This window comes from Epinephelus fuscoguttatus, linkage group LG23 (assembly GCF_011397635.1).
Source record: "Epinephelus fuscoguttatus linkage group LG23, E.fuscoguttatus.final_Chr_v1".
Classification (NCBI taxonomy): domain Eukaryota; kingdom Metazoa; phylum Chordata; class Actinopteri; order Perciformes; family Serranidae; genus Epinephelus; species Epinephelus fuscoguttatus.
Genome location: NC_064774.1, coordinates 25,924,079 through 25,952,050, shown reverse-complemented (window position 1 = coordinate 25,952,050; position 27,972 = coordinate 25,924,079). Strand labels below are relative to the sequence as shown.

The 27,972-nt window shown below is 40.9% G+C and overlaps 1 protein-coding gene across 3 annotated transcripts; it reads right to left on the bottom strand.

The window, feature by feature from the left end:
* Positions 1-681: 681 nt before the first annotated feature.
* On the bottom strand, positions 682-23,704 carry si:dkey-183c6.7 (urea transporter 1). Of its 3 annotated transcripts, XM_049568206.1 has the most exons (8): positions 23,395-23,704; positions 22,719-22,908; positions 21,925-22,053; positions 20,533-20,722; positions 16,738-16,885; positions 4,511-4,645; positions 2,749-2,798; positions 682-1,125 (listed from the first exon to the last, which is right to left on the bottom strand). In XM_049568206.1, the coding sequence occupies exons 1-8, from the start codon at positions 23,519-23,521 to the stop codon at positions 943-945; spliced, it is 1,152 nt and encodes a 383-aa protein (XP_049424163.1). In that variant the 5' UTR covers positions 23,522-23,704; the 3' UTR covers positions 682-942. The 3 variants fall into 3 exon arrangements, 1 of the variants encoding a protein (XP_049424163.1); XR_007448591.1 differs by having other exon boundaries at positions 1,037-1,125; positions 2,749-4,645; XR_007448592.1 differs by having other exon boundaries at positions 1,037-1,125; positions 2,749-4,645; positions 21,925-21,984.
* Positions 23,705-27,972: the final 4,268 nt, after the last annotated feature.

Below are 27,972 nucleotides of genomic sequence, written 5' to 3'. Positions count from 1 at the left end.
AAAATAATCTTTTTAATATTTAATATTCTTCTGTTTTTTTGGTTGTTTTTTTACGTTAGACTGGGATTGTATGGTTTGTGTGTGAATGTGGACGTGTGTGTTTGGGAATATAGATGTTGATGGGAAATACACACAAAAAAATAATAATTTACACAGGCAACATGAAGCACTGTGAAAAAAGACAAAGTCTAATAATGAACCACGGAACACCTCCACTTTTCATTTAAGCAAATTTCATAATAATAAGACTATGTAATAATAATAATAATAATGATAATAATGATAAGATACAAACAGTTGCCTTTAACTTCCAGGCCCAAGCAGCTGACCACTCCATCCATTTCAGAAACACATCACATGTGTACTCATCGTCTCTCTGTCTGCCTGCATTGAGGTACATGTCTGTTTTTACAATGAGTCCCAGTGGAGTGCTATGTTGTAGTATGTCTATGCAGGGTAATGAAGGGGTTAAAAAAATAATAACTGTCGAATTCAGTCTGTGTTTTTATTGACAATAACAGTTAAAACTGTCATTTTAAAAACAAATGATTTTATTGAACTGACTTGTTGATTTCATGCAATTAAAAGAAGCTTTCTTTCCCTTTAAATTGCTTTTTTAATGTCTCTCTAAGTTAAAACTGACTCACTGGAATAAAACAAGTGGCAAAACTTTGTTGGAAATGTTACACATTTAATTGAAATGCTGGCTATGAATACAGAGGCTTATATAATAATTGAGATGCTCTATAAACAGCTTCAGCATTTAATATCTGAACATAGCCACCTTGTGGACAAAATATAGAGTGGCAGTTCCTCAAAGTGTTGAATCTATTTTTTAACAGTGTATTTACAAATAATCTATTTAGAAAACGTTTATAATATATTTAATGTGTTTCATCTAACTTAGAAGTTCAAAGTACTGATACAGTACGGTACAATACGTCACACATCAGTGCTCTTTCTCTTTTCAGCGTTCCCAGCTTCCCATTGGCTGTGGGAGCGCAGGTTATGTTCAGGAGCCATGACTTGACCAATAGGGATGCGATACTCTGCTATACTGCCAGTCTGCAGCAACATCAGTGTGGCTGTCAGAGTAGCTGCCCAACTGCATGCTGGGAGACCAACCTAGGGAAAGACAGGAGGAGAAAGTAAGAAATTAAAGGAATACCTCACTACCCCAATGACCACTTGTATATCAGTTACTCGCCCTGTGTTATGTTGAGTTCATGAAGAAAACTTTGTTTTTCGCACTTGTCTCCACGGTCAACGAAGAATCCAAAAACAGAGAAAATTCTTGATGAACTGAAGTCTTAGGGGTCCACGTTTAACAACAGCAAACCTATATCCCCCTGAGACCCGAACTTTCGTTTGGTATGCATTTTGAATTCTCCTAGCTATTTGGGATTAGTAGGACCTGATAAGCATAAAAAACTAGACATTGTCAACAATGATTAAGTCCCAATTTCCTTTTTCCTTTTTCGTGACCATAATAAAGTCCCAGTGTCATTCAATGAACTGATGATGAAGTCCCAGTATCTTGAGTACTTTCTAAATAACGGCGTCTTAGCAGCTACCATTGCTAAAATTGGTAAAGTTTTTACGGCATATCAAACTACAAACATTATTAATTATAAATAAACACATTTAAATCTGACTTGTTTTTACACAGATTAGTGTATTGTGGCCTTACTGCCACTAGATGGCACAAAAAAGTGTCTATAAACGAGGACAACACGCCAAGGTGAAGCAGAGTGAAGTGTAAGGTCCAGTAAACTCCAACTGTAATGTCCTCATATGAGGACACGGGGTCTTAGGAGGATTTAAAAACATCTCTTCACTAACTCTCACACAATTTGTGCAGTATAATCCAAGTCTAATTTATCCATTTGTTTGCTCCAGTTAATCCAAACTAACCCTTTAAAGGTTTAAAAGTCCTACAATAACACAAACTAACTTTTGTCAATGGAGTCTGGCTATGAAGAAAGCATAGATACGTTTCACTCTCTGTTCAGTTCACTGTTGAAAGGGCATGTTTTGAAATAGTTTTGCTGCTGTTAAACATGGACCCCTATGACTTCAATTCGTCAAGAATGTTCGCTGTTTTTGAATTCTGCGCTCACCTTGGAATTGTAACACAGGGTGAGTAACTGATACACAAATTATCGTAGGTGAGGTATGTCTTTAACAAATAAGAGAGAGTGAGGTGAGTCAGACAGTTTGAGTGAGAACGACCTCTTTTCATGTAAAGAGTTTAGCATCATTTTAGCAGTAGCCTATTTCCTGTTATGTTGAAGAAGGTATAAATGATTTTACTAATTAATAGATATAGACACTATATTAAGAAAAAAAACTCTGTATTGTAACCCCTATTTATCAGCAGGGTTTTATTTTTTGCACAACAGTCTGCAGGCAAGGGTGAACATAATAAACTAGTCATCTTCTCTGTGGAGTGACAAGTCTATGATGCAACATTCACACCCTAAAGCAATACACTATGTATTTCAACTGGTTAACACTGTTAACTGTGGTCAGGAGTCCAGAAAAGACTGTTTTTCCCCTGCCATTTCACCCCCCTGTAGCATATCCCCACTAATTGGAAGCACTGTATTGTTTTGCAACCATGCTATTGCTATTGCTAAATCTTAACTTAGAATTGAATCATCCTAGGCTCAAAAAATGAAAATAACTGTTAAAGGATTCTCAGTGTTGCTGCTTCATACACACATCGCTTGAGGTGTGTGTACTTACAGTTCCCAGCAGATTGCTCAGAGCGATGTCAGCATATGCAGAGAGGAAGGCTGCGTGCAGAGGAGAAGAAATTAGGCTAAATATATCCTCAACACACTCACTCTGTTGCTGCTGCTGACGTATATACAGTAGTGGATACAGAGGTTAGCTGCAGTCGGTCCTGACAGGAGACAGACTGGAAGCTTCAATTAGGACCAATTTACCTAATGGGAGTAGATTAACTCCCGGCCAAACAGATCAGCACTAATGCTCCTGGCGCTCCAGCTGCAATTTTACACGTGTTGTGAAATGGCTTTAATTTTGTCAGTTTATCTGTATTCATGAATCAGAGCTGAGGGAGACAGGAACGCCTATTAGAAATGGATCAATTATAGCAAGCTTTAGAGTGACAAAATGACAGGAATTATTAAACAGTTACAGCCATTTGGGGCAGACAAACGTGGAGAAATTACAAATGAACATGAAGGAAATGCATGATGGTGAAGCAGTCTGATAAAGCTAATACGCTGCATTTAAGTATTTTAAGCTCAAGCTCATTTTTTTTTTGACTGTCTGTAGTCATTAATGCCTCCTGATTTACAAGATGAAACTCCTTACCTCCCTACGAAGGCATGATTCAGCAAGGGAATGATTCAGCAGAGCAATTAGGTTTTGAATTAAGACCAGCAGTGCCTTACATTGAGATGACTCATAGGGCTCAGACAAATCACATAAACTGACAACATGATGCCTGACACAAGCAGGTGACACTGTCAGAGTCCCATGTAACCCCATCTGGGTTCTACGGTTTAGGGACCAAGAAAAAGAGCCTTGTTTAATTGGCTGGAAAAATAATGTAATTGGAGATTGTCTCCAGAAATGTGTTTTGGTATGAGTTTCTTAGTTCTACAGACAGCAGTCATAACAATGGGGCCCATTCAGAAAACCCACTGACTTTGACACAAGGGAACAGGAAGTGGTAAAATGCAAACTAATTTCTAGGTTTTAGGACTCATTCCAGGGGCACTCCATTGAGTCCCACCATTAAGTTTATATAAAAACAAGAAAAAAGGAAAAAAGTCACAGAAAACCTTCAAGGACTAAGGTTTACACTTGTAGGACTTTAAAGTGGTGTTAGCTTGAGCAGTCCTGTCCCATTATTATCTATTTGATACACACTATATTGTATTTGTGTTGCCTCAGCACCATGGACAGAGACCATAAAAAAGGCTGCATTTGTTTCAGCACCATGGACAGATCACACTGGAGCAGCTTGTTGGATTCTGTCGCCCCCAAGTGGCTGAAAACCATGATGACAGGAATAATGACAGGCAAAAAAAAAAGTTTACCTCACCTAAAGCAGATATTATTGCAAAATCTGGAAAATTATGTTCATGAGGTTCTCGTTTTTCTGCCAAAAACTATTTTAAAAAGCTGTTAAGTATACATCACAACATTAAAATAAGTTCTAAATGATAGCCCGTTTTACTTTCAAGTATGACAAAATTATGGGGTGTCAAGAAAGATTGCAGTGAGCATTAAATGCAGTGTCTCTCAGTTATTCTAAAAGGATGAAGGATTCTTCTTACAAATGTGTGACAACTATATTGTACAACATGCCATAACCAAAAGTAATACTGCACAAATCCTGAGTGAAACATAGGTTTGATACAGGAAACAGCAATGTGTTGTCCATTCTTAAACTTACACCAGTGTACACAGCTAAACATTAAATTATAGACAATAGATAGCAAATGTGCGTGTGTGTGTGTGTATGTGTCACCACTGGCGATGGCAAAGAGGTGAGTCCTCCAGCTGAAGGTGAAGAAAAGCCCTCCAACAGCCATACAGCCCAGAGCTCCGTTAAACCCCGACAGACCTGAGTACAGTGACTCATGACGCACTGCCATGGACAACCCTGTCACACACACACACACACACACACACACACACACACACACACACACATACAGAAACAATGAGTCACTGCTTGGCAAATTTGGGAATCACACAGGCAGAAAAACACAGACACACACACTGATATTTGTCCGTTTAATATGCTGTACTACAGTTATCCATGTGGTGGCGTTAGACACAAACTGATAAATGGTTGCCTTCAAATCTTTATTAGCGTGTAACCTAATAAGGAAATGTTGATCTGCCCTTTGTATTCCCACATATCTACAGAGAACTTGTGTAACAGTGTTTACAGGATATGATGCAGCACAGAGGAGGAGCTGAGATGTAATTTGTTTGCTTTGTCACTTGTATTAATGATTTTCCCACTTTGGAATCGACTGACTGTCTTCAGCCAGTAGTCATGTGATGGTGGTGAGTAGGGCTGGGTAGGGGAAGTGCTGACAAAGGCTCTGCCTGTCTCCTCTCTAGTGAGCCTGAGTTATACTAAAATAAATGGTTTTACGTTCATTGAATCTTTTACTGTAATGAACCTGTGTGAGGAGTGAGGAAAGGAGACAAGAAAAAGGGAAAGCTTTGGCTGAGATCAATCACACAGAACATCTAAGGAGATTTATAATGATCTTCATTTTCACAGTTCCTAAAATGTCCTTACAATATCAAATTCAGTACCAGTATGTTGTTTTTTGGTAGTACATTTTTCAGTGCTGATTCCATCATCAGGTCTCCGTGGTGGTGCTGCTGCAGAGCAATGATACAGTAGGTGGGTGAACAGCAGGTCAATGTCTCACAACCATACTAAACAAACACTTCACTGTGAAGCTGAAGCTATAGGCAGGCTGCACAGGGGGCGTGCTGACCCAAATAAATCTCAGCGAGGCCAGAGGCACTGACCTTTTCCCCACTGGCCTTCAGCAGCAGCTGCACCACGTCTCTCAACCCACACGTGAGGGAGAATAATGATGTCATCAGAAGGAGTAAGGTCACTAAGTTCACCTGGAAAGGCCGGCAAGCTTCATTCAGAATCAGCCAACAGCTTTTCAAAACCAGGAGATAGCTTTGCTCTCTCTGGTTGAAGGTTTCAAGCATGTTTCATCTCTGACCACACCCAGGATACCAGGTGGGTGGTGTCAGAAGTGTGCTCAGTTGCACCTATAACCACACCCAACAGTGATGTCACAGTGTACTGAAACTAACCTCTCTTTCACCTCACTGAAGCAAGGTGAGAAGTTTTCAGGAGCTTAAGTTGCTCTTAAAACCTGAGTGGAAAACCTGATAGCAAAAAAAAAAGAAAAAAAGAAGAAGAAGCAAAGCAGGGCAGACAAAGATATTAGAGACACCGTTTTAAATTAATAGAGTCCCATACAACAATGAATATGCCACTCTTATTCTGAATATGACAATACTTTGAATTTGAGACGGTCATGTAAGCAGCATATTATGCTTGGATATTATGAATAAGGCCTTTTTCTGAATGAAGCATTACCCGATTAAGACGTGTGGGATATGCCGGTATTATTTGGGATTTAGGAACATTCTTTGGACATGCAGCACATTCAGAATATGCATCTCAACTGGGTTTTTTTTACCACAGTTTGCGACACACAGCCTTGTGCCTGCTTTACATGAACCAACTCGCCAACTCGCATGCCCAAAAGAAAAGCTCACATTTCTGGTTAGAAGGAGAAACACGCCCACTTTTAAACATTATTAAGGACTTAGATATCAACATATTTTTGGGCAGAAACTGGAACGTTTGGAGCATATGACTGTAGTCACTAACATCAGCCTTAAAAATTACTAGTTGCCAAATTACCAGTGTCAAGAAAAATTGAAAATTGTAATACACAAAGATAACATGTGTTGCAGGGCTGTTGTATTGCATTGTATGCAATTGCACAGGTGTAGCGTTACCTAATAAACTGGTAACCCTGAATAGTTTGAATCAGCATTGTCAGTTAGTTGCACTTTTGGGTATTTCTGTTTCTGCACACCAAGCCAGAGGGAACAATTCTGCATCTGTTTATGTGTGTATGTGGAAAGTTTTAAGACTGCTTACTGACTGTTTCATTGATATATACAGTGCTTGTGTTTGTGGGAGCATGAACTCTACAGCAGAAGTTGTGTATTTTTACCTCCCTGAGTAAGAGCAATGTCATAAAAAATTACTGAGCGCTGTCTGACTGTGCAGAAGAGTGACCACCGGTTGGGTCACTGTATGCTGTAGCAGCACACGTGACACACGTGCACTACACTGAATGTGCTCCTGGGTGAGTGGGAAGGAATTATCCCTTGGTCAATAGCCTGGGTGCATTGTCATATCACAACTCAGTCATTAGCATTGTCACGCTTTGTTCAGAAGAAGCCCTGTCAAACTCATTTATAACTCTAGCAGCCAAGCAGAAAATAAATGCCCACCTACGTTAGACAGATAAATAGGATACATGCTATCACCGATGAAGTTAGCCAAAGCTGCAGCTGCTCCACCCTGCATCTCTTCTCTATTAATGCTGCAGGATTCCAAAGAATTCATCTGCAGTAACAGTAAATTCTGGAAGCTCCTCTGCAGATAAATGACCCCTCAGGCTGCGCTGTGATTGATTTCCTTATTACCAGGCATGGTGGGCTGCAGTTTAGCAGTCTGGACCAGAAGCAGATTGACCACACCCCAGTATTGCCTCCTCACTCTGTGTTTGCTGGGCTACGCTGCCATCCGCTCCCTCTTTCCCTCACTCTCTGTTTGTTTTGCCTCTTGCACAGCTCTTCATCAGCTCGCCTTAAAACGCTCGGGCTCCCTCTGCACTCATCTTGTCTCTTCCTCATTCCACACTCCATTATCTTCCTCTCTGTCTTCCTGTTCATTGTCACCATTCTCCTTTTGTTTCTCATACACAGTACTTCCCTCATTCCCTTCCTTGCTTCCTTCATCACACATTCTCACTCCACTTGTTCCCTCCCTACATAAGGGTGTCATTAAAGACTAATGGCAATGTGGGAGGGTGGCCCCAGAGGATACTAAAATTTTTACTGTTTTTCTAATGTGCGTGTGTCTCTATGTGTGTGTGTGTGTGTGTGTGTGTGTGAGTCACTCCCAGTGTTATATTGTCTATGCGAATAGATGAGTCAGAGAGCTCTTATCATATCAAACCCAATATCTCCTCTCCACCCTCTCCCCTTTTCCACTTGCTGCCTGCATCAAACCACAGTGACTGGCTGCAGACTAAATGGAGGACAGTGCAATAGGCTGAAATCAACTGCACATAATGCCTTGTTGTTTTCCAGTGCTAGTAGGTAATGGCTTGCTTTGCATTTGGGCCGTTGCTCTTCATGCAGCTGGTTGAATCCATCATTCTGTCCCTTGAAGCCTTGGAGGGGAAAACAGTTTGTGGATGCAGCTAAATGGACTGCTCTGTATGTGGGCTCATTTGTTAACACTGTCAAGATATCAGATGTTGTATATGCCTTTTTTCTACCATCCTCTGTCTCTGATTGCTTCTGATGTTGTAAAAAATAAGATAAACATAGACAGATAAATGAGACAATAGGCCTCTGCGCACAGATATGCACATGTTTTGTGTCCCTTTGTAGCCATTTTGTTTTTCCTTGTGGTTGTTTTTTGTTTCCTCGTAGTTGTTTGTTTTGCCCATGTCTCTTTGCAGTTCCATTTGTATCTCTGTGGTCTCTTTGTGTCACTTTTGTGTCACTTTTTGTGAGCCTTTCCTGGCTGGTATGTGTTAATTTGACATTGACATTTTGCAAGTGAAGGCCAGGGAGCCCCCTGACATTTCAAGCCTCTGGGCCTGTACCCAACAGGCCTCTTCAGTAATCAAACCATGGATACGCTATAATGAGATGAGAATTTTATGTTTTACTCTCCCATGATTACTGTTAGGTCAATTTTCTTATTTTAGAGGTTAAATACAGCATCTACAGCCATGCGAGTGTCTCTTTGAGGCTTTACTGAGGCAGCGTGGCGTTTGAAGAAGTATTTCATTGCTGGAAAGATAATAAATCTATGTAGTATGTGCAGTAGGAAGACAAACCATTTGATCTCAGTATTTTTAGCTTTTGTTTTTACTGTACAGGAAACAGAATGACTCGCTTCCTGTTCACAAAAAATATAGGTTTCTGAAAACCGACAAAGTCAACAGAATCTTGGTTTATATTTGCTGAGTGCTGCCTAGTTTTACAGTTTGATCAGATCCACTGGGGATTTGAGCTGAGAGATGAGCAGAGAGATCTGGGCGTTTGTAAGATGGAGGGAATTTTATACACAGTTTATTTATGCACACTATTCACATTGTTATGACACAAAGCTGCCTGCAAAATATACCTTAATGCTAATATCAGAACACTAACATGCTCGCAATGGCAATGTCAATATGCATTATGTTTAGCGGTTAATGTTTACCATGGTTACCATTTCAGTTTAGCATGTTAGCATGCTAACATTCGTTAATTAGAACTACACACAAACTACAGTTCAGGCTGACAGTGATATCAGTTACCCCCCCACCAACCCCCCCACCCTCCATTGTCTGACACTTGCCTTGTGGCCTGTTATGTAAAATGGCAGAGTCTGGCACAAGACTGTAATTGTTATTATGTTGTATTCCGACATTCCCATGTAGTATAGGTCATAAATAATCAAAAAACAATGTCCTCCTAAACTCTTGGAGAAGAAAGACTTCTTTACTTTTTCCTTTCTCCCGTCTGATACTGTAGTATGACACATCAGAGATGGCAGATGTGAGATTTTCGTTTGAAAAATACCTTTTATGTATGTACAGTTTCATTCACATCAGAAACATAAAGCTGTTAAAAGAACAGTGAACCCTGCTTGACTTCTTCAGCTGCCTCACTTTCTCCTCCCTCCTGTTTTTGATTCCACTTCAAAGCATTTCTACAGAGGTGGGATGCATTTACTCGCTGAAAGAAAAAATGACCTGTTTTTCTGATTTAAAGGTCCAGTATGTGGGATTTAGAGGCATCTTGTGTGTGAGGTTACAGAACTTAAACTTCTCCCGTGTACCAAGCATGTAGGCAAAAATGGCTTTGTCTAGAGCTAATGTTTGATTTGTCCATTCTGGGCTACTGTAGAACAACATAATGGACACCAGGAAAGGGCCCTCTCCATATGTTGACATAAATGGCCCATTCTATGGTTACAAAAGCTGTTTCAGGTGATTAAAAACTAATAAAAACAATCTACACACTGGAACTTAACAAGATTATTGTCTCAGAGTTCTGAGAAAGGTTTCCAAGAAAAAGAATTCCGCTCTAATTTTTATGAATTAATAAAAATCTGATTAATTCAGATAAACAAGAACAGAATTTCCCTCTCAAGTGAATGCATTATGCTTCCTTAAATCTGATTAATTCAGATAAACAAGAACAGAATTTCCCTCTCAAGTGAATGCATTATGCTTCCTTACATTTCCACCATTATTCTCCAATAACATGAATGCAGCTGAAGCCCGAGGATCTGGCCTACATACAGCCCCTGAACTCCTCCTCTGGAAACCCCTTACGGGAATACTTTCCGCCACAATGCTTTGAATGACAGCTCTAAATATGGCCCTCACACTCTGCCTGTCCTAGGCCAACCTGGTGTCTCTCTCTACTCTCAGTCTGACCCATGCTGCTGTATCTCTCATCCTCGCTCCGTCTCACAGACAAAGTAGGCAGCATCGAGAGGTGATGAGGATGATTACTCATAGAGAGCCACAGTGATTTCCCTCATCTCTCTTCAGGGATCCACACATCTCTAAACATCTGCTGTCTGCCTGCTTTTGGTCTCTCACTTCAGCTTAAGCCTTGAAATAAATGAATAAACTGATGACAACGGCACCAAAGGTGGAGATGACGACAGCAGTGGTAAATAACAGAAAATAACGGTGATGTCAATGAAAGTATACAATAGTATTAATGGTGAAAATAAAATGCAAAAGAAGATGATGATAGCAAAGGTAAGTATAGTTACGATTGTTGTTTATTGTTAGGTTATGATAAAAGAATTGCCGCTCCACACAGGTTAGCAGGCAGTTTATTATCGATGAGAATGGTGGTGGTGATGACATCACAAACACACAAGCACACACACTCCCACTTTCTCCTTCCTGAAACTGGAGTCTCTTTACAGTCCGCATTGTGTAGGCAGTGAAGGATAATGAATGCAGAGCAGCAATGGAGAGAATGATGCAAGTGGAAAAAAAATGATAAGAGGAGTTTTGAAAGCTGATAAGAAGACAGGATTAAAGGGAGTGAGAGGTAGAAAGAAGAAAGGGGCTGCCCATGGAGGGGAGGTACGACAGAAGAGGAAAGACAGAGCCGGGGGCACGACTTGTTGAAGAGGATGGTGTCACAGGCACACACATATTTTCAGACCTCTTGATCATTTAGAGAGTCCTCTGTTCTCCTTTGATGCATTTATTAACATCTCTCTCTTTTGTTGCGTCGCTCTCAGGCAGTACTTTTTCTTCTTCACTCAATTTATGTCCCCTGCTTTTTTTTGCAGTCTCAACTCTTTATCCCTTTTCTCTCCTCTCCATCTCCATCTGACACTTTCTTCTTTGCCTCTTGACACTGATCCTTCTTTTCCCCTCTGCTTCTTTGTCAGGCAGGATTAAGTTTTGAATCTGACCTTGTAGCGGTTATTCGCACTCTTAACTCTTTCCCTGTGTGCCACGTCTTCATTTGTTTCTGTGTGTGGGTGTGTGTGAGCACATTTACATTTATTCAGGGCAGCTGGTTCAAGAAACAACATGGTAGAAGATGCATCTAACAATACCAAAAGTCCAAAATCTGCTTTTGATAATGGCACTGAAAGTGATAATAACAAACCTTTTCATCACATTCTTCTAACCCTAACCCTCTTCCCCAAACACAGATTCAAAGAGCCTAACAGGCAAAAAGCATCACTAATAAGAGCAACAATATAATAAGCAAGTATGAGATAAAAACAAGGAATAAAGATAGTTCAAGTATTATTATGCAGAGGAAAAAGAAGAGGATAAAAAGTAAGAAATTCCCTTTATATCGCAGAAAAAGAGTCTCAGTCAACATTAGATACCAACTCAAAGAGTCTGGCAGCGAGAGAAAGAGAAAGACAGAATGACACCTGCCTGAGGATCTCAAGCTGCACAGTGCATCAGACAGGATTAACAAACTGTATCAAAAATGTATTTGCAAGAGTTTCCTTTCAAAGCCTTAAAGGAAAAGGCTATCTTTTATTATTATTTACTATACCTACTGTCATTTTATATCAAAGGCTGGTATTATTCTATATTTTTGTTATTACCAGGATGATAAAGTCAGTCCATCAATACCTTTAAATTTTGCTGCCCATTTATTGCTACAGAAGATCTTTAAGAAATGCTTTACCCATAAAATGACCATTTGTATATTAATTAGTCATGTAGTGTCACTTTGAATTTTTGAAGATTTTTTTTTGTTTTTCTCGCATGCCTCCAGGGAATACAGCAAATATATTGATTTATTGATTGACTAGGGACCATGTTGAACAACAGGAAAACTATATGAAAACATCTGTTTACAAACTATCACACAGCTCGTGCAGAATAATCCAAGTCTTATTTTTCCAATTATATGTTCAGTAGTTGTCAAACACGTGTACTTTTGCCAAAAAGACAGTATTTGGAGCTGAGTGCATAAATAAGTTTCACTTTCAGTTTAGTTGGGGGTGAATATTACCCACCACCACTTCCATCCCTTCTTTTATATTATATTATGTCATATTATATTATTTTATTTTTAATTTTATTTTTATTTTTAATTTTATTTTTGTTATCTATAAAAAATTAAGGTAAATGATGACATGGAGTGTATGTGGACATATAATATAATATAATATAATATAATATAATATAATATAATATAATATAATATAATATAATATAGTATAATATATTATATTATAATAGTAATAGATACCATAATTGAATAATAATAATAATAATAATAATAATAACAATGAGCATTTTGTGGGTGTGGGGGGTGTGGTAGGAGAGCCTTGCCTTGGGCGCAGAATGTGCTGGGTCTGGTAATGAGGGAACATCAGTAGTACAACAGTTTGGCTCATTCATGTGTTTTTAGTAGTTTTTAAACAACAATTGAGTTCTAACATACAGAGGAATAAGCTTCACCATCATTTAATAGAATCAATTCATCATTAGTTTTGGCATTTTTAGGGAATTTGTTGTCAAAAGGGAATGTTTGAAGTATTCCAAGCCTTATCCTTGAGACAAGTAGTAACAAAAAGAATAAGCTCACAAGGACAGCAGCCAGATTCGATGTAATATACCCTTGGAATTAGTTAAAAGTCTAACAGCAGCATTTAGATTTGGAGAAGATGGAAGACTGTCTCCACTGGAGCCCTGAATTACAAGCTTCCGCATGCAAGAAATAAAAGGCATGGCAGACCTTTTTTAAGATCAGTGAAGGCTACATATGACTTCATTTGGGCTAACATGGCTAAAACGAAAGTCATTGGAGAAAACATGGAAAAACAGGATTGGACAATGAAAGAGGAAAGGACGAACGATGAAGGAAAGGAGAGAAAACATACAAATAACAACAACACAGACTGTTTGCTATACTGCTGTTTTCCTATTGTAGTTGTTTCCCCTCAGCTCTGTTGCCCACACAATCTCATTACAGTCACATCTCTTTGATCACGTTCCTGTCACACTGCTGTTTTTACAGCATCTGTGTGTGTATGAGTGTGTGTGTACCTGCCACTGTTAGCATGTGTCAACGGGTTTCTGCAAGTATGTGTATGTACGAGCTCACTCCCACCCCCCTGTTTTTTACAGTATGACTCATAGCTACAAACACACACATACACACACCAAAGTATTTTAGGACACTGCATTGTACTTCCAGCAGCAGACGGAAGCAGGGGGCTGAAGTCTTTTAAACTCCGAGCATTTCTTATTCTCTCTCCCCGACTTGAGTCACAGTGATGCAGATGTAAAAGGCACACACAGCCACAGGCCTGCGTGTTTGTATAGAGGCCAGTGGTTATCAGTGCCCGGCTAATGTGTCTTTTGGAGCTGCCCACAGGCTGCTGCTGCTGCTGCCTATCTTAGAGTTTCATATTTATATATGCTGCTGACATTCTCTTTCATTGCCAGGGGGCTTCATAAACCATACCCGACTTTAACCTCGTTAAAATGTGCTGTAATTCAACATGCTGTCATGCGGGGAGCAAAGCCTGCAATCTATTTGAGGTCTTGACTGATGCTTTAATGAAAGGAAGGTTTGTGCTGCTACTTAAGACAAAAGTTAATGATACTGCATTATGCTATTGGCACAGGTATGGTGGCTTATGTAACTATGGCTGTTTGGTTTGGAGAGGAAGACACCTCTGTGGATAATTTGGGTCCTGCTAAAACCTCCTGAACGTCTGGATCAGAAATAAGGTGAGCACACATTAGCAGATGCAGAGCTAGCGGCATATTGCAGACATGCCAAACAGCATAGGGGAAACACTGATTTGTGAAGCGAAACTATGCAATTCAGTTTTTTTGGCTGAGATGGAGACCTCTGTGAATAAAATAATAACCTCCTGAACAATGAACACTGGAGGAATTCTAACTGGGAGAAGTGCCATCTGGATGTAATCTGCAATCCCCCCCTGCAGGTGCAGCAAAATTCCCCAAAAGCTTTCATGTTGCTCCTTTAAGTTTGTAAATTGGGCTTGAATCACAAATCTAATGGTGCAAATCACAAAACTAGGTGATATTTATTTAGGGTACTCAGCCATTTAGCAATGCACATCCAAGTTGCAATTAAATTGGGAGTTTACATGTTCCTCGTGTGCTGGCGTGAGTTGCCTTCAGGTGCCCTGGCTCTGCAAAGACATGCAGGTTAGGTTAACCACAATCAGCTGTGATAGGCTTGGACCAAGTGCAACCCTGCACTGGGTAAGTGCCTGTAGATAATGGATAGATTTTCAAGTTGGGAAAATTGGAAATCTATCAGTGATACATAGACAAAATGGGGGCAACATTGTGGTTTAGGGGTTGACATAATGACCATGAACCACAACATCAGCAGTTTGAGTTTGGTGCATCTCTCTCTCCTTGTTTCCTGTCCCTGCTCTGCTGTCTATAATAAAGGAACAGAAATGCCCAAAACACTTTAAAAAGGCAGGATGGTCAAAATGAAAACAGCAGGGACAAAGATAATAAGGCCTTAAAGTCCTCAGTATGGGTCAAGCTCCAGAAACACTGGATCCTACCTTTGCATAATAAAACCACTACTGTGGTGACCCACAATAGACACTGAGAGAGACATTCACCAAGGGATTGTACCTTTAAGGGAGAGGTTGACGGGGACTAGTGCTTCCGGGGTTATGTTGTGTTTACGTTCTCACCTCGCTCACTATACTGAGCAGTTATATATATGAAGTGGAGAGTAAAGCTGACTCGACGCATCTCCGTCTCCTGTCTCCTCATTTTACACACTCCACACTACCATCTTTTATTAAATCCTTCCTGCTTGCGTACACAAGCATCTTTCAAACTTTACACCCACAGTTTATAATAGAGGCCTTCTGTTATAATTGCTGTCTCTGTGCCCAAGCTGATATAACCCTGATGATATCACTGGGGGGGTTATCAAACTTAACAAAGCTCCTTCAGAACCACGGAGGACATTGTTACATAACATTGTTTCACAGGCTGAGTAGTTCCCCCCATGACTCATAAACTGATGAAATTTATGTGCGAAGTTTTGGAGAATGGTTTAATAAAAGGAAGATTTATACTGCTAAGACAAAAGTTAATGATGCTGCATTATGCTATTAGCACACAGGTATGATGACTTGTGGCTGCAGGAAAAGGTGATCATAGTTAATTGTGTCAGTGTTTTGGTTTTCTTCCACAATAAACACATTAATTTAATGAATGTGAATGTGTCTGTCTGTATGTGTCAGCCCTGTGATAAACTGGCACCCTGTCTACAGTGTACCCTACCTCTCACACAAAGTCAGCTGGGATAGAAAACTGCAACCCTGGGATGGATTTCCAAGTTGGGGAGGAGAAACAGATTATCAGACAGAATGGAGACACCCTGTGTCTTGACCATGAACTGGAACATCCTTAACATGAGTGTGTTGCATCTACCTGTTTCCTCTCATCGCTCTGCTGCCTATAATAAAGGCACAGGAATGCCCAAAATACTTAAACTACTTAAAAGGATAATGGTCAGTAGATAAATGAGTAGTCTGACTTTAAGTCCTTAGTGTGGGTCAAGCTGTTGAAACCCCATAATGCAACTACTACCATCTTTTTGTTAGATCCTTGCTGCATGCATACACAAATATCTCTTAAACACCACATCCATGGATGGATTACTGAATGGGCCTTCAGAGCACAGGCCTGAAGTTCAAAATTGCCTATGAAGAGACATAAAACAACCATAAAGAGACACAAAATGACTACACAGTGACACCAAATGACCTCAAAGAGATGAAGATGACAGTAAACAGGCACAAAACAACCACAAACAGACAGAAAATGACCTCTAAAAGATGCATAACAACTACAAAGGGATGTAAAGTCTGGATGTCTTGCTCCTATGTAGGAGAGATGAAGGGGCCCTTTGCATACCCGTACCCAGGGGCCCATTGTCTCATTATCCGCCCACTTCCATGGCCACATCCACAGTTTATATTACAAGCCATTTGTTATAGATGTTTCCATGCCCAAGCTGAGACAACCCTGATGATATCATTAGGAGTTATTTTCTCTAACCTAACAAAGCTCTTTCAGAGCCACAGAGGACAATATTACACACTATTATAAACACTATTATCACAGGTTCGGCAGTACTCTCCATGACTAGTAAACTGACATTTATGTGTGAAATGTTGGAGTCTCCCTGTAAGTAATGACACCCAGGACAAAGCTTTACACAGTGAGACACTGGCGCTAACAAACCTGAAATGAGAACCACTGATCATAACCTGGTGTAAGGTCGGTACAGTACAGTATGACCCACAACAACAATATAATAATAATCCCATTCCTCCCACACAGACATGCAAACACATAGATGGAGACTCACCAGCCAATGTTCCAATTGCCGAGCCAAGCAGAGCATGAGCTGCCAGCAGGGGGGAGTAGAGCAGAACGGCTCCCAGGATGAGGAGGGAGGGCCCCAGGGCTCCACAGGCAAAGATCTGACCCACACCCAGAGGGATGCCACGCAATACCTGGATGAGAGAGACAAGTTAGGAGGATCTGATAAGATTTAACACTATGTATCTGACGGCAAATGATTAGAAGTTTTAGTATAAAACAGCAGAGGCATGCTCACAAAAACATAATGACAGAATGTGTGGACTCTATTCAGCTGCTCTCTTCCCAGTCAAAATCAGCCTCTTTTCTTCACTCAGTTACACACGCACACACATGCATATGCTGCATTCCCAACAGTCAGTGAGAAGTGAAGAGTTTCCATGGCGACAGGATGGGTGCACCTGCCTGTCGCTGATATTTACAAGTCATAAATGGTGTTTAATTATATCGCTGCCACGCAACTCTTTGTGCGTGTGCGCGCATCTACGTGTGTACACACCTGTGTATCTATGTGTGTGTGTTTGTGCGTGGAGAGATTGAATGTGCTGTTGTGGTAGAGCAGCCAGAGCGCCATCCACAGCAGAGTGAAGGCTGAAGACATTAAATATAAATAGGACCGACGTCATCCCCATCTCTGGAGAGGCAGAGAAGAGAAGGAAGGAGGAAATGGAGATGGGTGGAAGAAAAGGAAGGAGGAGAGCAATAAAGAAGAAGAAAAAGGATGAAAAGGGGGGAAAGAAGAGGAAAAGGAGGAGGAAGAGATTGTTTCATAGAAAAAAAAATAACTGCATTAACCTTGAAAATGTGGTTATATATACCAGTTGTTTATCATAAACTGAATAATGAGGAAGGAGAGCAAAGGAGGATGAAAAAGACATGTTGAAAAAGTGATGAAGAAAGATGTGGAAAGTGGGAGACGGAGGATGGAGATTAGAGTAGCAGAGCAGAGGCGAGGATAGAGGCTGGGGAGAGGAGAAGCAGAGAGATAAAAAGCAGGATTTAGAGCTTTTAGATCTCCCAAGTAACAAACCAAAGGGAATTGATGAAATGAAAAGTGCAGCATTTACGAGGCCAGCGACAGACAGATGGAGGGAGGAGAAAAAGAGGGAGACACTCAGGAAACAGAGAGAGAGAGAGAGAGAGAGAAATAATCTGAGATGGAGGGGCTAAAACTTGTGGAAAGTAATCATTTAGTGTCAGGGACATACTGTGCTTCAGGGCGCGATGCTAGTTAATAGAATTGTGTGTAAATCTTCTTGACTCTGTATTCAGGACGCCTAACAGCGCTGAGAGGGGTTAGTCAGCGTGGCTAATCTAATTTAGACAACTTCACAGTCAGTTTGCAGATCAGCGTGTGCAGAAGAAATACACTTTTATAACATCCTTCACCTCCTCTGGGTCTTGCTGTGCCTCTAAATCTGACAACCAAGAGGCAGACTTACAGGTCTAGCTTGGTACTGTCTGTGTGTTCAGTTTTATGCTTCAAGAAGGGTTTCACTAGAAGAAATAATTAAGCAAGGTCACACTGAAGACAGAGAAAATGTGTTTATCCACCATATAAGAGGACGTTATATTGGGGTTTACACTATTTAAATATTGAATTTGTGCAGTGACAATATATTGTGTTTCTTCGTCTATATATATATATATGTATATGTTTGGAATCTTGCACACTTTGTTGTATTTGTATGTGAGGTTGTGTCGTCTATATAAACTGCAAGTCCTCCCTACGTATACTACACCAGTCCTAACGAGTCATCTTTATGTACACTTATTACATTTGAAAGAGGATGGAGCTTTTCCGATTCGAATCACATAACCTGTTCTGCCCGTTTCCAAACAAAAGCTCCGAGATTAAAATTCAGTTGCTCCTAAAGCAACGAGATGCCAGCTGGCTCACAGAGATCAAAAGCCGACTGCAGCAGCTGGTGAGAGTCTGGATTCTCTTGCCAAAGTCTCGTGAGAAGCAGTTCAAGGCAACTGCATTTCAGCTCCATTCAGGGGTCGCAGAAAACTATTTGCTTTATAGAGGGTGTGTGTGCAACCACTTGCATTCCAATCAAGCGGACTTTCTGTAGTATAAATTTAAGCCTTCAGGTTTTATTGTTAGTTTTTTTTCTCCCTGGCTATAAAATCCCCCTCAGCTTCTCCTTCCTGGAAACCTGATTGCCTCTCTCACTCTCCTGAATATTATGCACAGTCATACAGACACAGAACAAAACAACTCTTCTTGAATGCCTTACCTCCACTATGACTTTCAATCTTGGTGTATCACCAAGAATTGGTAATTAAAACAGTTTGGGCTGATTATAATATCCGAACAGGAGCTCCGACAGTAACTGTTGCTAAGTAACTGGTGAGTCATAGCTCGCTGATCGTATGCATATTGTGCTCCTATCAGTTACTCGTTCAGTCTGGCTGCAGCATGGCAGACACACTGAGGACAACTGGTCTCAAATCAGCTCACTTTCTGTCTGTCTTCATTCATCATATGTCCTGTCACTTCTAATAGTTCCCTTTGTGACTGCTAATGACCTGCACCTGTTTCACGATCATGTGACTTGATGGGCCGTCTCTGTTAAAATATCACTGCAAATGTTACTCTGACAGATCCCCTCATGGTGAAATGCTGATAAAGACAACTGCAAATTGAGTGTTCTTTTCTTTTATCTATGCAGGGAAAGGTAATCATTAAAGGGACAGTTCAAATTTCTCCGCTAATCAATCTGGATTGTTTTGGTGTGAGTTGCAGAGTGTTGCAGATATCGGCCGTGGAGATGTCTGCCTTCTTTTGAATATAATGGAACTAGATGGCACTCGGCTTGTGGTGCTCAAAGCACCAAAACATATATTTGAAAAACTCAACAGCAATGTCTCTTGCCAGAAATCATGACCTGGTTACTCAAGATAATCCACAGACTGTGTTGTGAGCAGTTTCATGTAGGAACTATTTTCTGTCTACGGTACTTCACCCACCAACCGTATCACTGTGCAGAAGGAAGTGTGCATCTACTGCTAGCTCACCTAGCACCACTGAGCTTTACAGCTCTGCCAAGGAGAGTGCCATTGATGATAACATCTTACACTATCACAAACATGAGCCTCTCATCCATGAGTACATCATTGTTTGCCCAATAAGTGTGTTTGTTACTAACATTATGAAATACATACATACATGTCATACGTCACGTGACGTGTTATTAAAATAACTCGATTGCCTGATTTGCTCTACTCTTCTACTCTTCAGCTTGTACTCAATCAGCTGACTAAGGGGCATTCAATTTTTGGTTTTACCAATCAGATTTTGCCATGATCTCCCTGAGCCAATCATATTGTTGCTGTCAAACTTTAAAACTCTTCTCCTCTCTGCCTCTGTGAGTTGTTATTTCAGTGCAAAATCGATGTGACTCTCCCCCTCCATCTCATTCACCACCAGTTCTCATCACATCCAGTGCCCAGCAGGGTTCGCTCCACTGAGCTCTTAAGAATCTCATCCATCCAGATCTTCAGCCAACTCTCTTCCTCTTTTTTACCACCACCACCAGTCTGTAGACTCCATCAGGTAAATATATCTGTACTACTTATGGCATCACTACCCCACTAACATTTCTTAACTTTCCTGTCAATAAATTCATTTGCTCACTCTTAAAATGAAGTCTCTCCTGATGGAACTGTTGATGAAGTTAACCATGGTCTGATATCTGTGGGACAGTCATGATTTGAGAGTTTTAAACAGCAACCTCCTTTTCTTTAACTTAACTTAAACGTTGGACCACCTTACCTCTACTGCAATGAGCTTAGTATCATTGAGCTCCAGCGCCCCCGGTGGTGTAGCCGGGTGGTGTGGGAAGTAAGGGTTGTCTGGGCCGGTACAAAGGAGGTAGAGGACAATGACGATGTTGAAGGGAAACACAGCAACAGGCAAGTCCCAGCGGTCCAACACTGAGGAGAGACCGCTGAACAGGAATACACTGGAGATGGAGGTGGGAAGTGAGAGAGTGGAGGTGCTAATCATTTTAATAAAACACCTTCTTTACATGTTGTAATGAATGATATACATGCTTTTTGCAGATGCATGGTGTTCACAACGACACTGAATACACTCTACTGACAGGTAAAGTGAGTAATGTTGGTCATTTTATTACAATGCAATGTTTAGCTGGGATTCCTTGGGTCCTGGCACTCATGTAAATGCCACCTGACACACACCACCCACCCAAACACCAATGTAGTCCAAGTACACCCCTTTATTGGTAACGTCACTCCCCTGATGGCAGATTGCAGAACGAGGCAAAGTGCTCAAGGCGTCAACCTGGCCTCCAGATTCCCCAGATCCCACTCTGATTTAGCATCTGTGGGATGTGCCAGTGCCTGAGAGGTCCTGTGTTTATGCCTCAACAGGTCAGAGCCAAGTGCGATCCAGGGTGGGGCCTCTGAACTGCTGAGGCATGAACACAGGACCTCTAGTGTAGCAGCACACCCCACAGATGCTTGATCAGATTGGGATCTGGGCCAGGTCAATGCCTTTTGAGCTTTTTGTCACGTTCCTCAGGCTATTCCTGAGTAGCTTTTGCAGTGTGGCATGGCGCAGTGTCACTGCCATCAGGGAGTGCCATTGGGATGAGGAGAGGTACTCTGCAACAGTGCTTGGGCGGGGTGTTGCATCTGCATGAATGCCAGGACCCAAGGTTTCCCTGTTGAACATTGCTTTGTAACAAGACGATCAGTGAAAATATATATATATATATATATATATATATATATATATAAAATATATAATAATAATATATAATATAATATCTCAATATAAAAATAATGAAAATATCTGTTAGAATTCCCCAAGGCCACATACATAACAACATAATCTAATCTATACTTTGGATGGCTGGAGATTCACTTAGCTTTGGTGTGAAAATCCTTGAGATGGTGGTTAAAACATCAGTGATAAAGTAAAGTTATTGGGGCTCAGATGGCGCTGGAACTGATTTGTCACTAAATAGGATAAACAAGTAACCCAGTCAACAAAGCTTTTAAAATGCTCTAGGTCCAATTATTAAGTGCCTCACATAGTACATTTGTACTATTATACACACTCACTTGTGGTATACAATACACAGAGACTGTGTAAAATGACTGATGTCCCAGCAAAGCACTTCACTTCTGTGTGACTCACCATGTAGCTGACCCCAAGCAGACAGGCAGCAGCAGCCACCAGTACCAGTCTCCAGCTGAGCTGAACACACCCATCAGCAGAGACACCAACATGCCATTAAAACCATGGAGACCTCTTGACACCTCAGCACTATACACACACACACACAGCAGGAATATACACATTTCACAATAACATCTTGCATTTTCTATTCTGTAGACATTTATGTTATACAGTGATGTACAATAAGACTGTTTTCATGATCAAAACACACATTAGCGTAGCCTTTTATGGCTCCTCATGAAACAAACTCTTAAGTTTTAATGAGCAGAGGTCCCAGGGTGACACTAAGTGTATTCAGCATGTCAGAATTAAAAACATTAGCAGCTCCAATTCAACTGGAATTATTTTTAAAACCTTGAAACAAGGTTGTGTATTAGCATATTATATGCTGCATGTCATACACTAAATATTAGGACATTAACCAAAATAAGAATTACAAGGTAGTAGGTGTGGGTGAACACAAGGCGATCAGTCATGGAGCTGTTATTCTCATGAATTTTAAGTAGAACCCTCAATCAACTTTAGTCATCAGGTCGAACAAATTATGGGCTTGTGTTACAGGATCGGCTTCCAGGCAACAGACAGGTTTTTTAATGATGGTTCCATTATTTAAAAGGGACATTTCTCTGTTGTGTGGTTTCAAGGTACACAGATCATTAAATATGTACATACAAATGTGCACTTTTATGAGCGTCTATGCTATTTGTGTGTGTGTGTGTGTGTGTGTGTGTGTGTGTGTTATATCATTCCACCTGTCTTGCCCCATTATAACAGCTGTTAGTGTAGAGGCCAGTACGCCCAGAGTTCCCAGCAGGCCCTGCCAGGGGGAGGCCCAGTACAGTGCGCCCATAATGAGAGCACCACTCAGCGGGTTGTTGGCTAGGATCACCTGGGTCACCCCTCTCAGGCCCCAAACCGCCAGCTGCAGCAAAAAAAGCTTGTCTGAGGACACAGAAAGAAAATATTTTTGCATGTTTGTCTTGACAGTATTTCCCCCAAATACTTCTCAGAAGAATTAAGATTTCAAACTGCTGCACAAACATGTTTCTCAGTTGGGTTTCTACAGGGTTTCATAAAAGAATCAAGACGGGAGTTTTATGATAATTTTATGTTGGAGGAAACGTGCAGCAGCATTCACCATGGGAGTTGTGTAATGATTGCATCTGCATATTTTAATGGATTTTTAAGCATTTCAGAGTCATTTATTTATACTTATGGCAGTTTAACACATTTCAAGTGTTTGGCAAATTGCTCTTTTTGAAAGTTTTGTAATTAATCACATTATGGGAAAACTCAGCCTTTACTGTATGCATTATGCATTTTTTAGGCACAGTTTATAAGAGATCATATATTTTATACTTGAGTTTAACATCGAATGTAAGAAAATGCTTTTTGGGATGTAGCAGTGTATTGTGAAAGTTCTCCTACCTTGCATGTACTTATCCAAGTACTCCATGTCCCCAGTACACAACAGCAGACCGTTCAACACACGCCGACTCAGGCTGGCACGGTTCCTGCTGGCCTCCTTCACCTCCGTTTTGGTATCCATCCACATCCCTGCAGCTGCTGGACCACACCACTAGAAAAGTGATAAATGTGATGTAATTTTGGAAAATCCCAGAATTCCACCTTATTTTGTTGCTCCTTTTTATTCTTCCAGCGCCTGTGTTTGTTCCCCTGTTGCTTCTTATTCCCCCTCCTTCTCAGTCATCCCTTCTCCCCTTTTCCTCCTCTCCCTCTCTCCACCCTTTCGAGGTTTAAGGGGATGACTTATAAACTAGTGGGCTGTATTCACTCGGCTCTCGAACCCCTTGCTTCAGCTCTGTTTTCCCATTTCGCAATCACCTTGTCCCTCTGTCCTCTCCTTCCCCTTTCTGTTCCAGCCCCACTGTGACATCTTTTCACCTATTGTTTGTCCATGTAAGCTGCTCATCTACTTTTTATTGCAGCATCCGCATGAATGTTTGTCTTTTCCTCATCTGTAAAGCCATTAGTGCATGCTGTGTTATCTCAAGTCTTTCGGAAAGGTGTAATATATAACCCAGTTATCTCTGCTGGCTACTTTGAGAAAACAGATGCTGGAGAGGAAAATTTGACCCCAGATTCATCTATAACCACTTATTTTACTTTTGACTTTCTGTTGACATCAGTTTTAACAAGCTCCTCGCACTGCTTTGGCCTTTGAAGATTTTTTTTCTATTGCTGTTTCCACTTTAAGAAGAGTTGAGAGCACTTGGAGTTCAGTAAAGAGTGTGTGTGGATGTTTGTGTGCATGCATACCTGCAACTCTATCTCCTTTTGTCACCTTTTTCCAGTTTTAGAGTGACACCTAACTGACTAAGTGGCCTGAAGAGGAGCGCTTTGATTCCGCTTCCACTTGAGAAACGCAAAAATGTGACTTCCGAGAGGTGTGCGCATCTGTGTGTGTGCGTGTATGGTTGCTGGTGCACATCCATTAGTGGGCTCAAAGTGCGGCAAGTGAAGGCAATAACAGCATGTCAGATACCATCACAGAGAGAGTCTTTTCACTCCGTCTGAGCTGGTGCAGCAGGGATTCAAAAGCCTTGTTTTTGCAGGTGGAAATTGCTGTGCCATTCAAGAACCCCTGACAGCTCATCTCTCTCTCCTGCTTTCTCTGTCTCCGTCGCTCTATCCATCTTTTATGTGCTTCAATAAATACATCCGCTACCCTCTGTCTGTCTCTGCTGTTTGGCTCATTCCATCAATCACAGACTGTGCAGCTAGAGGAAAAGAGCTACAGATGGACACACACGCCACACTGTGCTATAATAAGAGGAGGAGATGCAAGTAAATGTTGGAAGATGACACTTTGACCTGCCAATGTATTGGTTTTGTTAAACAGGCAGACAGACAGCAGCCATATGTACCACGTTACGGCAAGACACCATGCTGCAGCTATGGTGCGTTTAGGTGTTTATGTTCAGTATTCACGGTGTGCATTCGTTCCATTTCAGACTCATCTAACAGACCAAAGGTCACTGAATGCATTATAGCACCAAGCAGCAAACCTCCACAGCTGAAAAATGAAGCCATACTGAAGTTCCAAAAGATGCTGTTCCTTGTATGACCACTTGAGGCTGGCTCCAAAAGCAAGTCAGTCCCAACAGACCTACATATCAAAATGCCCAACTTTACAATAGGGAAATAAATAAACATATTAACAACCTGATACAAAAGAGGTTTGGTCTTTTTAGCTAATTTCAACATTAATGCCAGCTGTCAACTGAACGTTATATAACTCACCTGTTTATATTTTATTAAGGCTTGTAGTTATGCATAATTCAGGGTATTGGCTGCTTTGAGTGACAGGCTGTCTGCTAGTGTCCAAACTCCTACCAAACTCATAGGTGAATAATACCTAGATACCAGATTCCAAGATGGTGCCTATTTATTCCAGTGGAGTTGCTTGCCTGATGCATATGCCAAAAAAGTTTCTGGCTTCCAGGTTTACTTCTTTGGTATGTGTCCCACTAAATATGTGCAGTAGTGTTTCTACCACCAGCTGGCCCATGAGTTCCCACTTAGCCTATAGACTTTACATTGTAATAACTTCACTGATTGTTAAATTGCTTTCGACAGCTCCAGTAAAGTTTTACAAGTATAAAACCTCCATGGTTGAAGAATTCATAATAGAAAGAGTCATAACTGACCTTGTTTGCAGTTTGAGGTGCACGGTCAACACTTTTACAGACATCTTTTATAATGGTGGTCTTTGGGAAAAATGTTTTTGGGCCACAGGGTACTTTTTTGCTGCAATACCGCGAGTGGCCACAAGTCAAAATTGGCTGCAAGGCTGAGCAGCATTCTTGGGGGCCTGACCAAATGTCACAAGTGTCTCTCCCACTCTTTACAGGTCTCTCCCATCTTTTCTCAGCTAGCAGCTTGGATAACTTTAGGTAGCCAGTCATGCTCCCTTCTGCATGGTAGCTATGTAGTTTGGCAAAAAGAAAATAGTTCTAACGTAAAACTGCTCATGACAAGGTCTGGACAATCTTGAGTAACCAGGTCATGATTTTTGGAATGAGACATTGCTGTTGAGTTTTCAAAAGTATTTTTTTAGCGCTTTGAGCACCACAAGCCATCTAGTTCCATTATATTCATGAGAAGGTAGACATCTCTACAGCCAATATTGCCAACACTCTGCAACTCTGGAGTGACTGATAAATAGCACCACAGGTAAGAGGAAAAATATGTATTTTTGATTTGGGGGTGAACTTTCCCTTTAAGTGCCTTCTAGCTAAGTAGAATCGCCTTTTACCACACTGTCTGACAGTATCATATTCTGTATCAGCCTGTTCCAGCTCTTCATTGAAGCTATATGATGTTTACACTATTATATTTGTTTAAGGAAATGTATATAGCATAGACTGACATCACATACCACCATCATGAGATAGGCCTTTAGACAAATACACATACACATATCTTCCCCAGACTTCACCTCAATGTACAGTATTTGGTATCTTAGGAAACACTGGGCTTACCACTAGAATTCGAAATGAGGTGCTGTGGGTTTGAACAATATTTGCTGTCACAGCATGAGTTTGACTTGCCCACAGGCAGGCCTGCAGACTTGTCAAAGTGTTGGACAGCTACCACCGGATGTTATGTGTATTTTGCTGAGGCAATTGAGTGGATTAACACAAGAAGTGCAGGCAAAGTGCACGACAAAATTAGCCTGGAGACCTTGTATGTGCAGACTACATGCTCGAACACTGCAACATCCCCACAATAAAGTTCTTGTTCACAGTTAAGTTCACAATATATGAGCAATGCATGGATGCAGTGCATGCTACCCAGTTTCAAATACATCACATCACATCACATCCCATCCCATCAAATCACATCGAAATCCACTGAGAACAGAGCAACACCAGCAACTGTTCAGATCTTCAAAGGGACACAATGTTATTTGCAATTATTATTTGATTAACCTCGGGCAGAGTTTAAATAAAAAAACAAGATAACAATCAAATAATGTGAGTATTTGCATCAGTTCATAGAAACTCCCCAAAGCTACTAAAATATCTAATTACTGATGTGGCTGAAAGAATCCAATCTCCACAGCAAATGAAGCATGAGGCCCTGATAACATCACAAATGAGGTGCGGAGATTACAGCCCATCTGGACTTCAAGATGCAATTTTCACACTGTTCATCGTGGCGTGGTGCTTAGCCTCAGAGTTTTCCCAGGGCTACTCGTCTTATAACATTCTCACATTTCCTAAACACTGAGTCACTAAACTCCACAGTTGGGATGCGAGAGTAGAGCACACATGAAACATAGTGATTAAAGAGAGGGCATCGGATTGCTGTGTTATCTGGAAGAGAGACCGAGAGAAGAATGAGCAATCATTTCCTCCTGTTTCCATGATGATGGACGTTTCTCTCATTGTTCTTTTTCTACCGCTCTTTCTTGCACTCTCACACATTGTGGGTGAAATGCATGCTGTAAACAGGAAAGCTGTCTGACACACACAGACAATTTTAATTTGCCCCTTAAGGTTACATGTTTGAACCAACTAGGAGGCTTATTTAATTTGATTTGGTTTCTCCTGACCGCAAAGACACCTAAAACATTTGATAAGAGTAAAAACCCTCACTTGAATTTTTCAAGTCAGGGCAACATGTCTACAGTTTGTTTCTCTTGTATTCACGCACACGCTTTCCTTTTCTCTAACCCTGAACCTTTACTCTACCTTGAGCCTAATCCTGACTCTACAGATCTTAAGCTTAAGTCTAAAAACAAGCAGTGAGCCAAAACACCTTGAGAAGTGAGAATAAACAGATGTTCTTCCATGTACTTCAGAGTGTCGACAGACACCAGCGTCTTAAATAACACTGACTTCTCAAGTATGAGTATTGTTTCAATAGGCTCTCCTTCTTCACAGTCTATTAGGGAAAGCATTGGAGAATAGAAAGACAGAGTGGGGGGGATTGGAGGGGTGGGTGGGGGTGGGGGGGGGGGATTGGGTGGTGTGACTG

Coding starts and splice junctions, on each gene's coding strand:
- si:dkey-183c6.7 (XM_049568206.1), bottom strand. CDS start 23,521: ATGTGGATGGATACCAAAACGGAGGTGAAGGAGGCCAGCAGGAACCGT. Junction 16,886..20,532: donor CTAAGCTCATTGCAGTAGAG/GTAAGGTGGTCC, acceptor TCTCTCATCCAG/GTATTGCGTGGCATCCCTCT. Junction 2,799..4,510: donor CCTCTTTGCCATCGCCAGTG/GTGACACATACA, acceptor CTCTGCACGCAG/CCTTCCTCTCTGCATATGCT.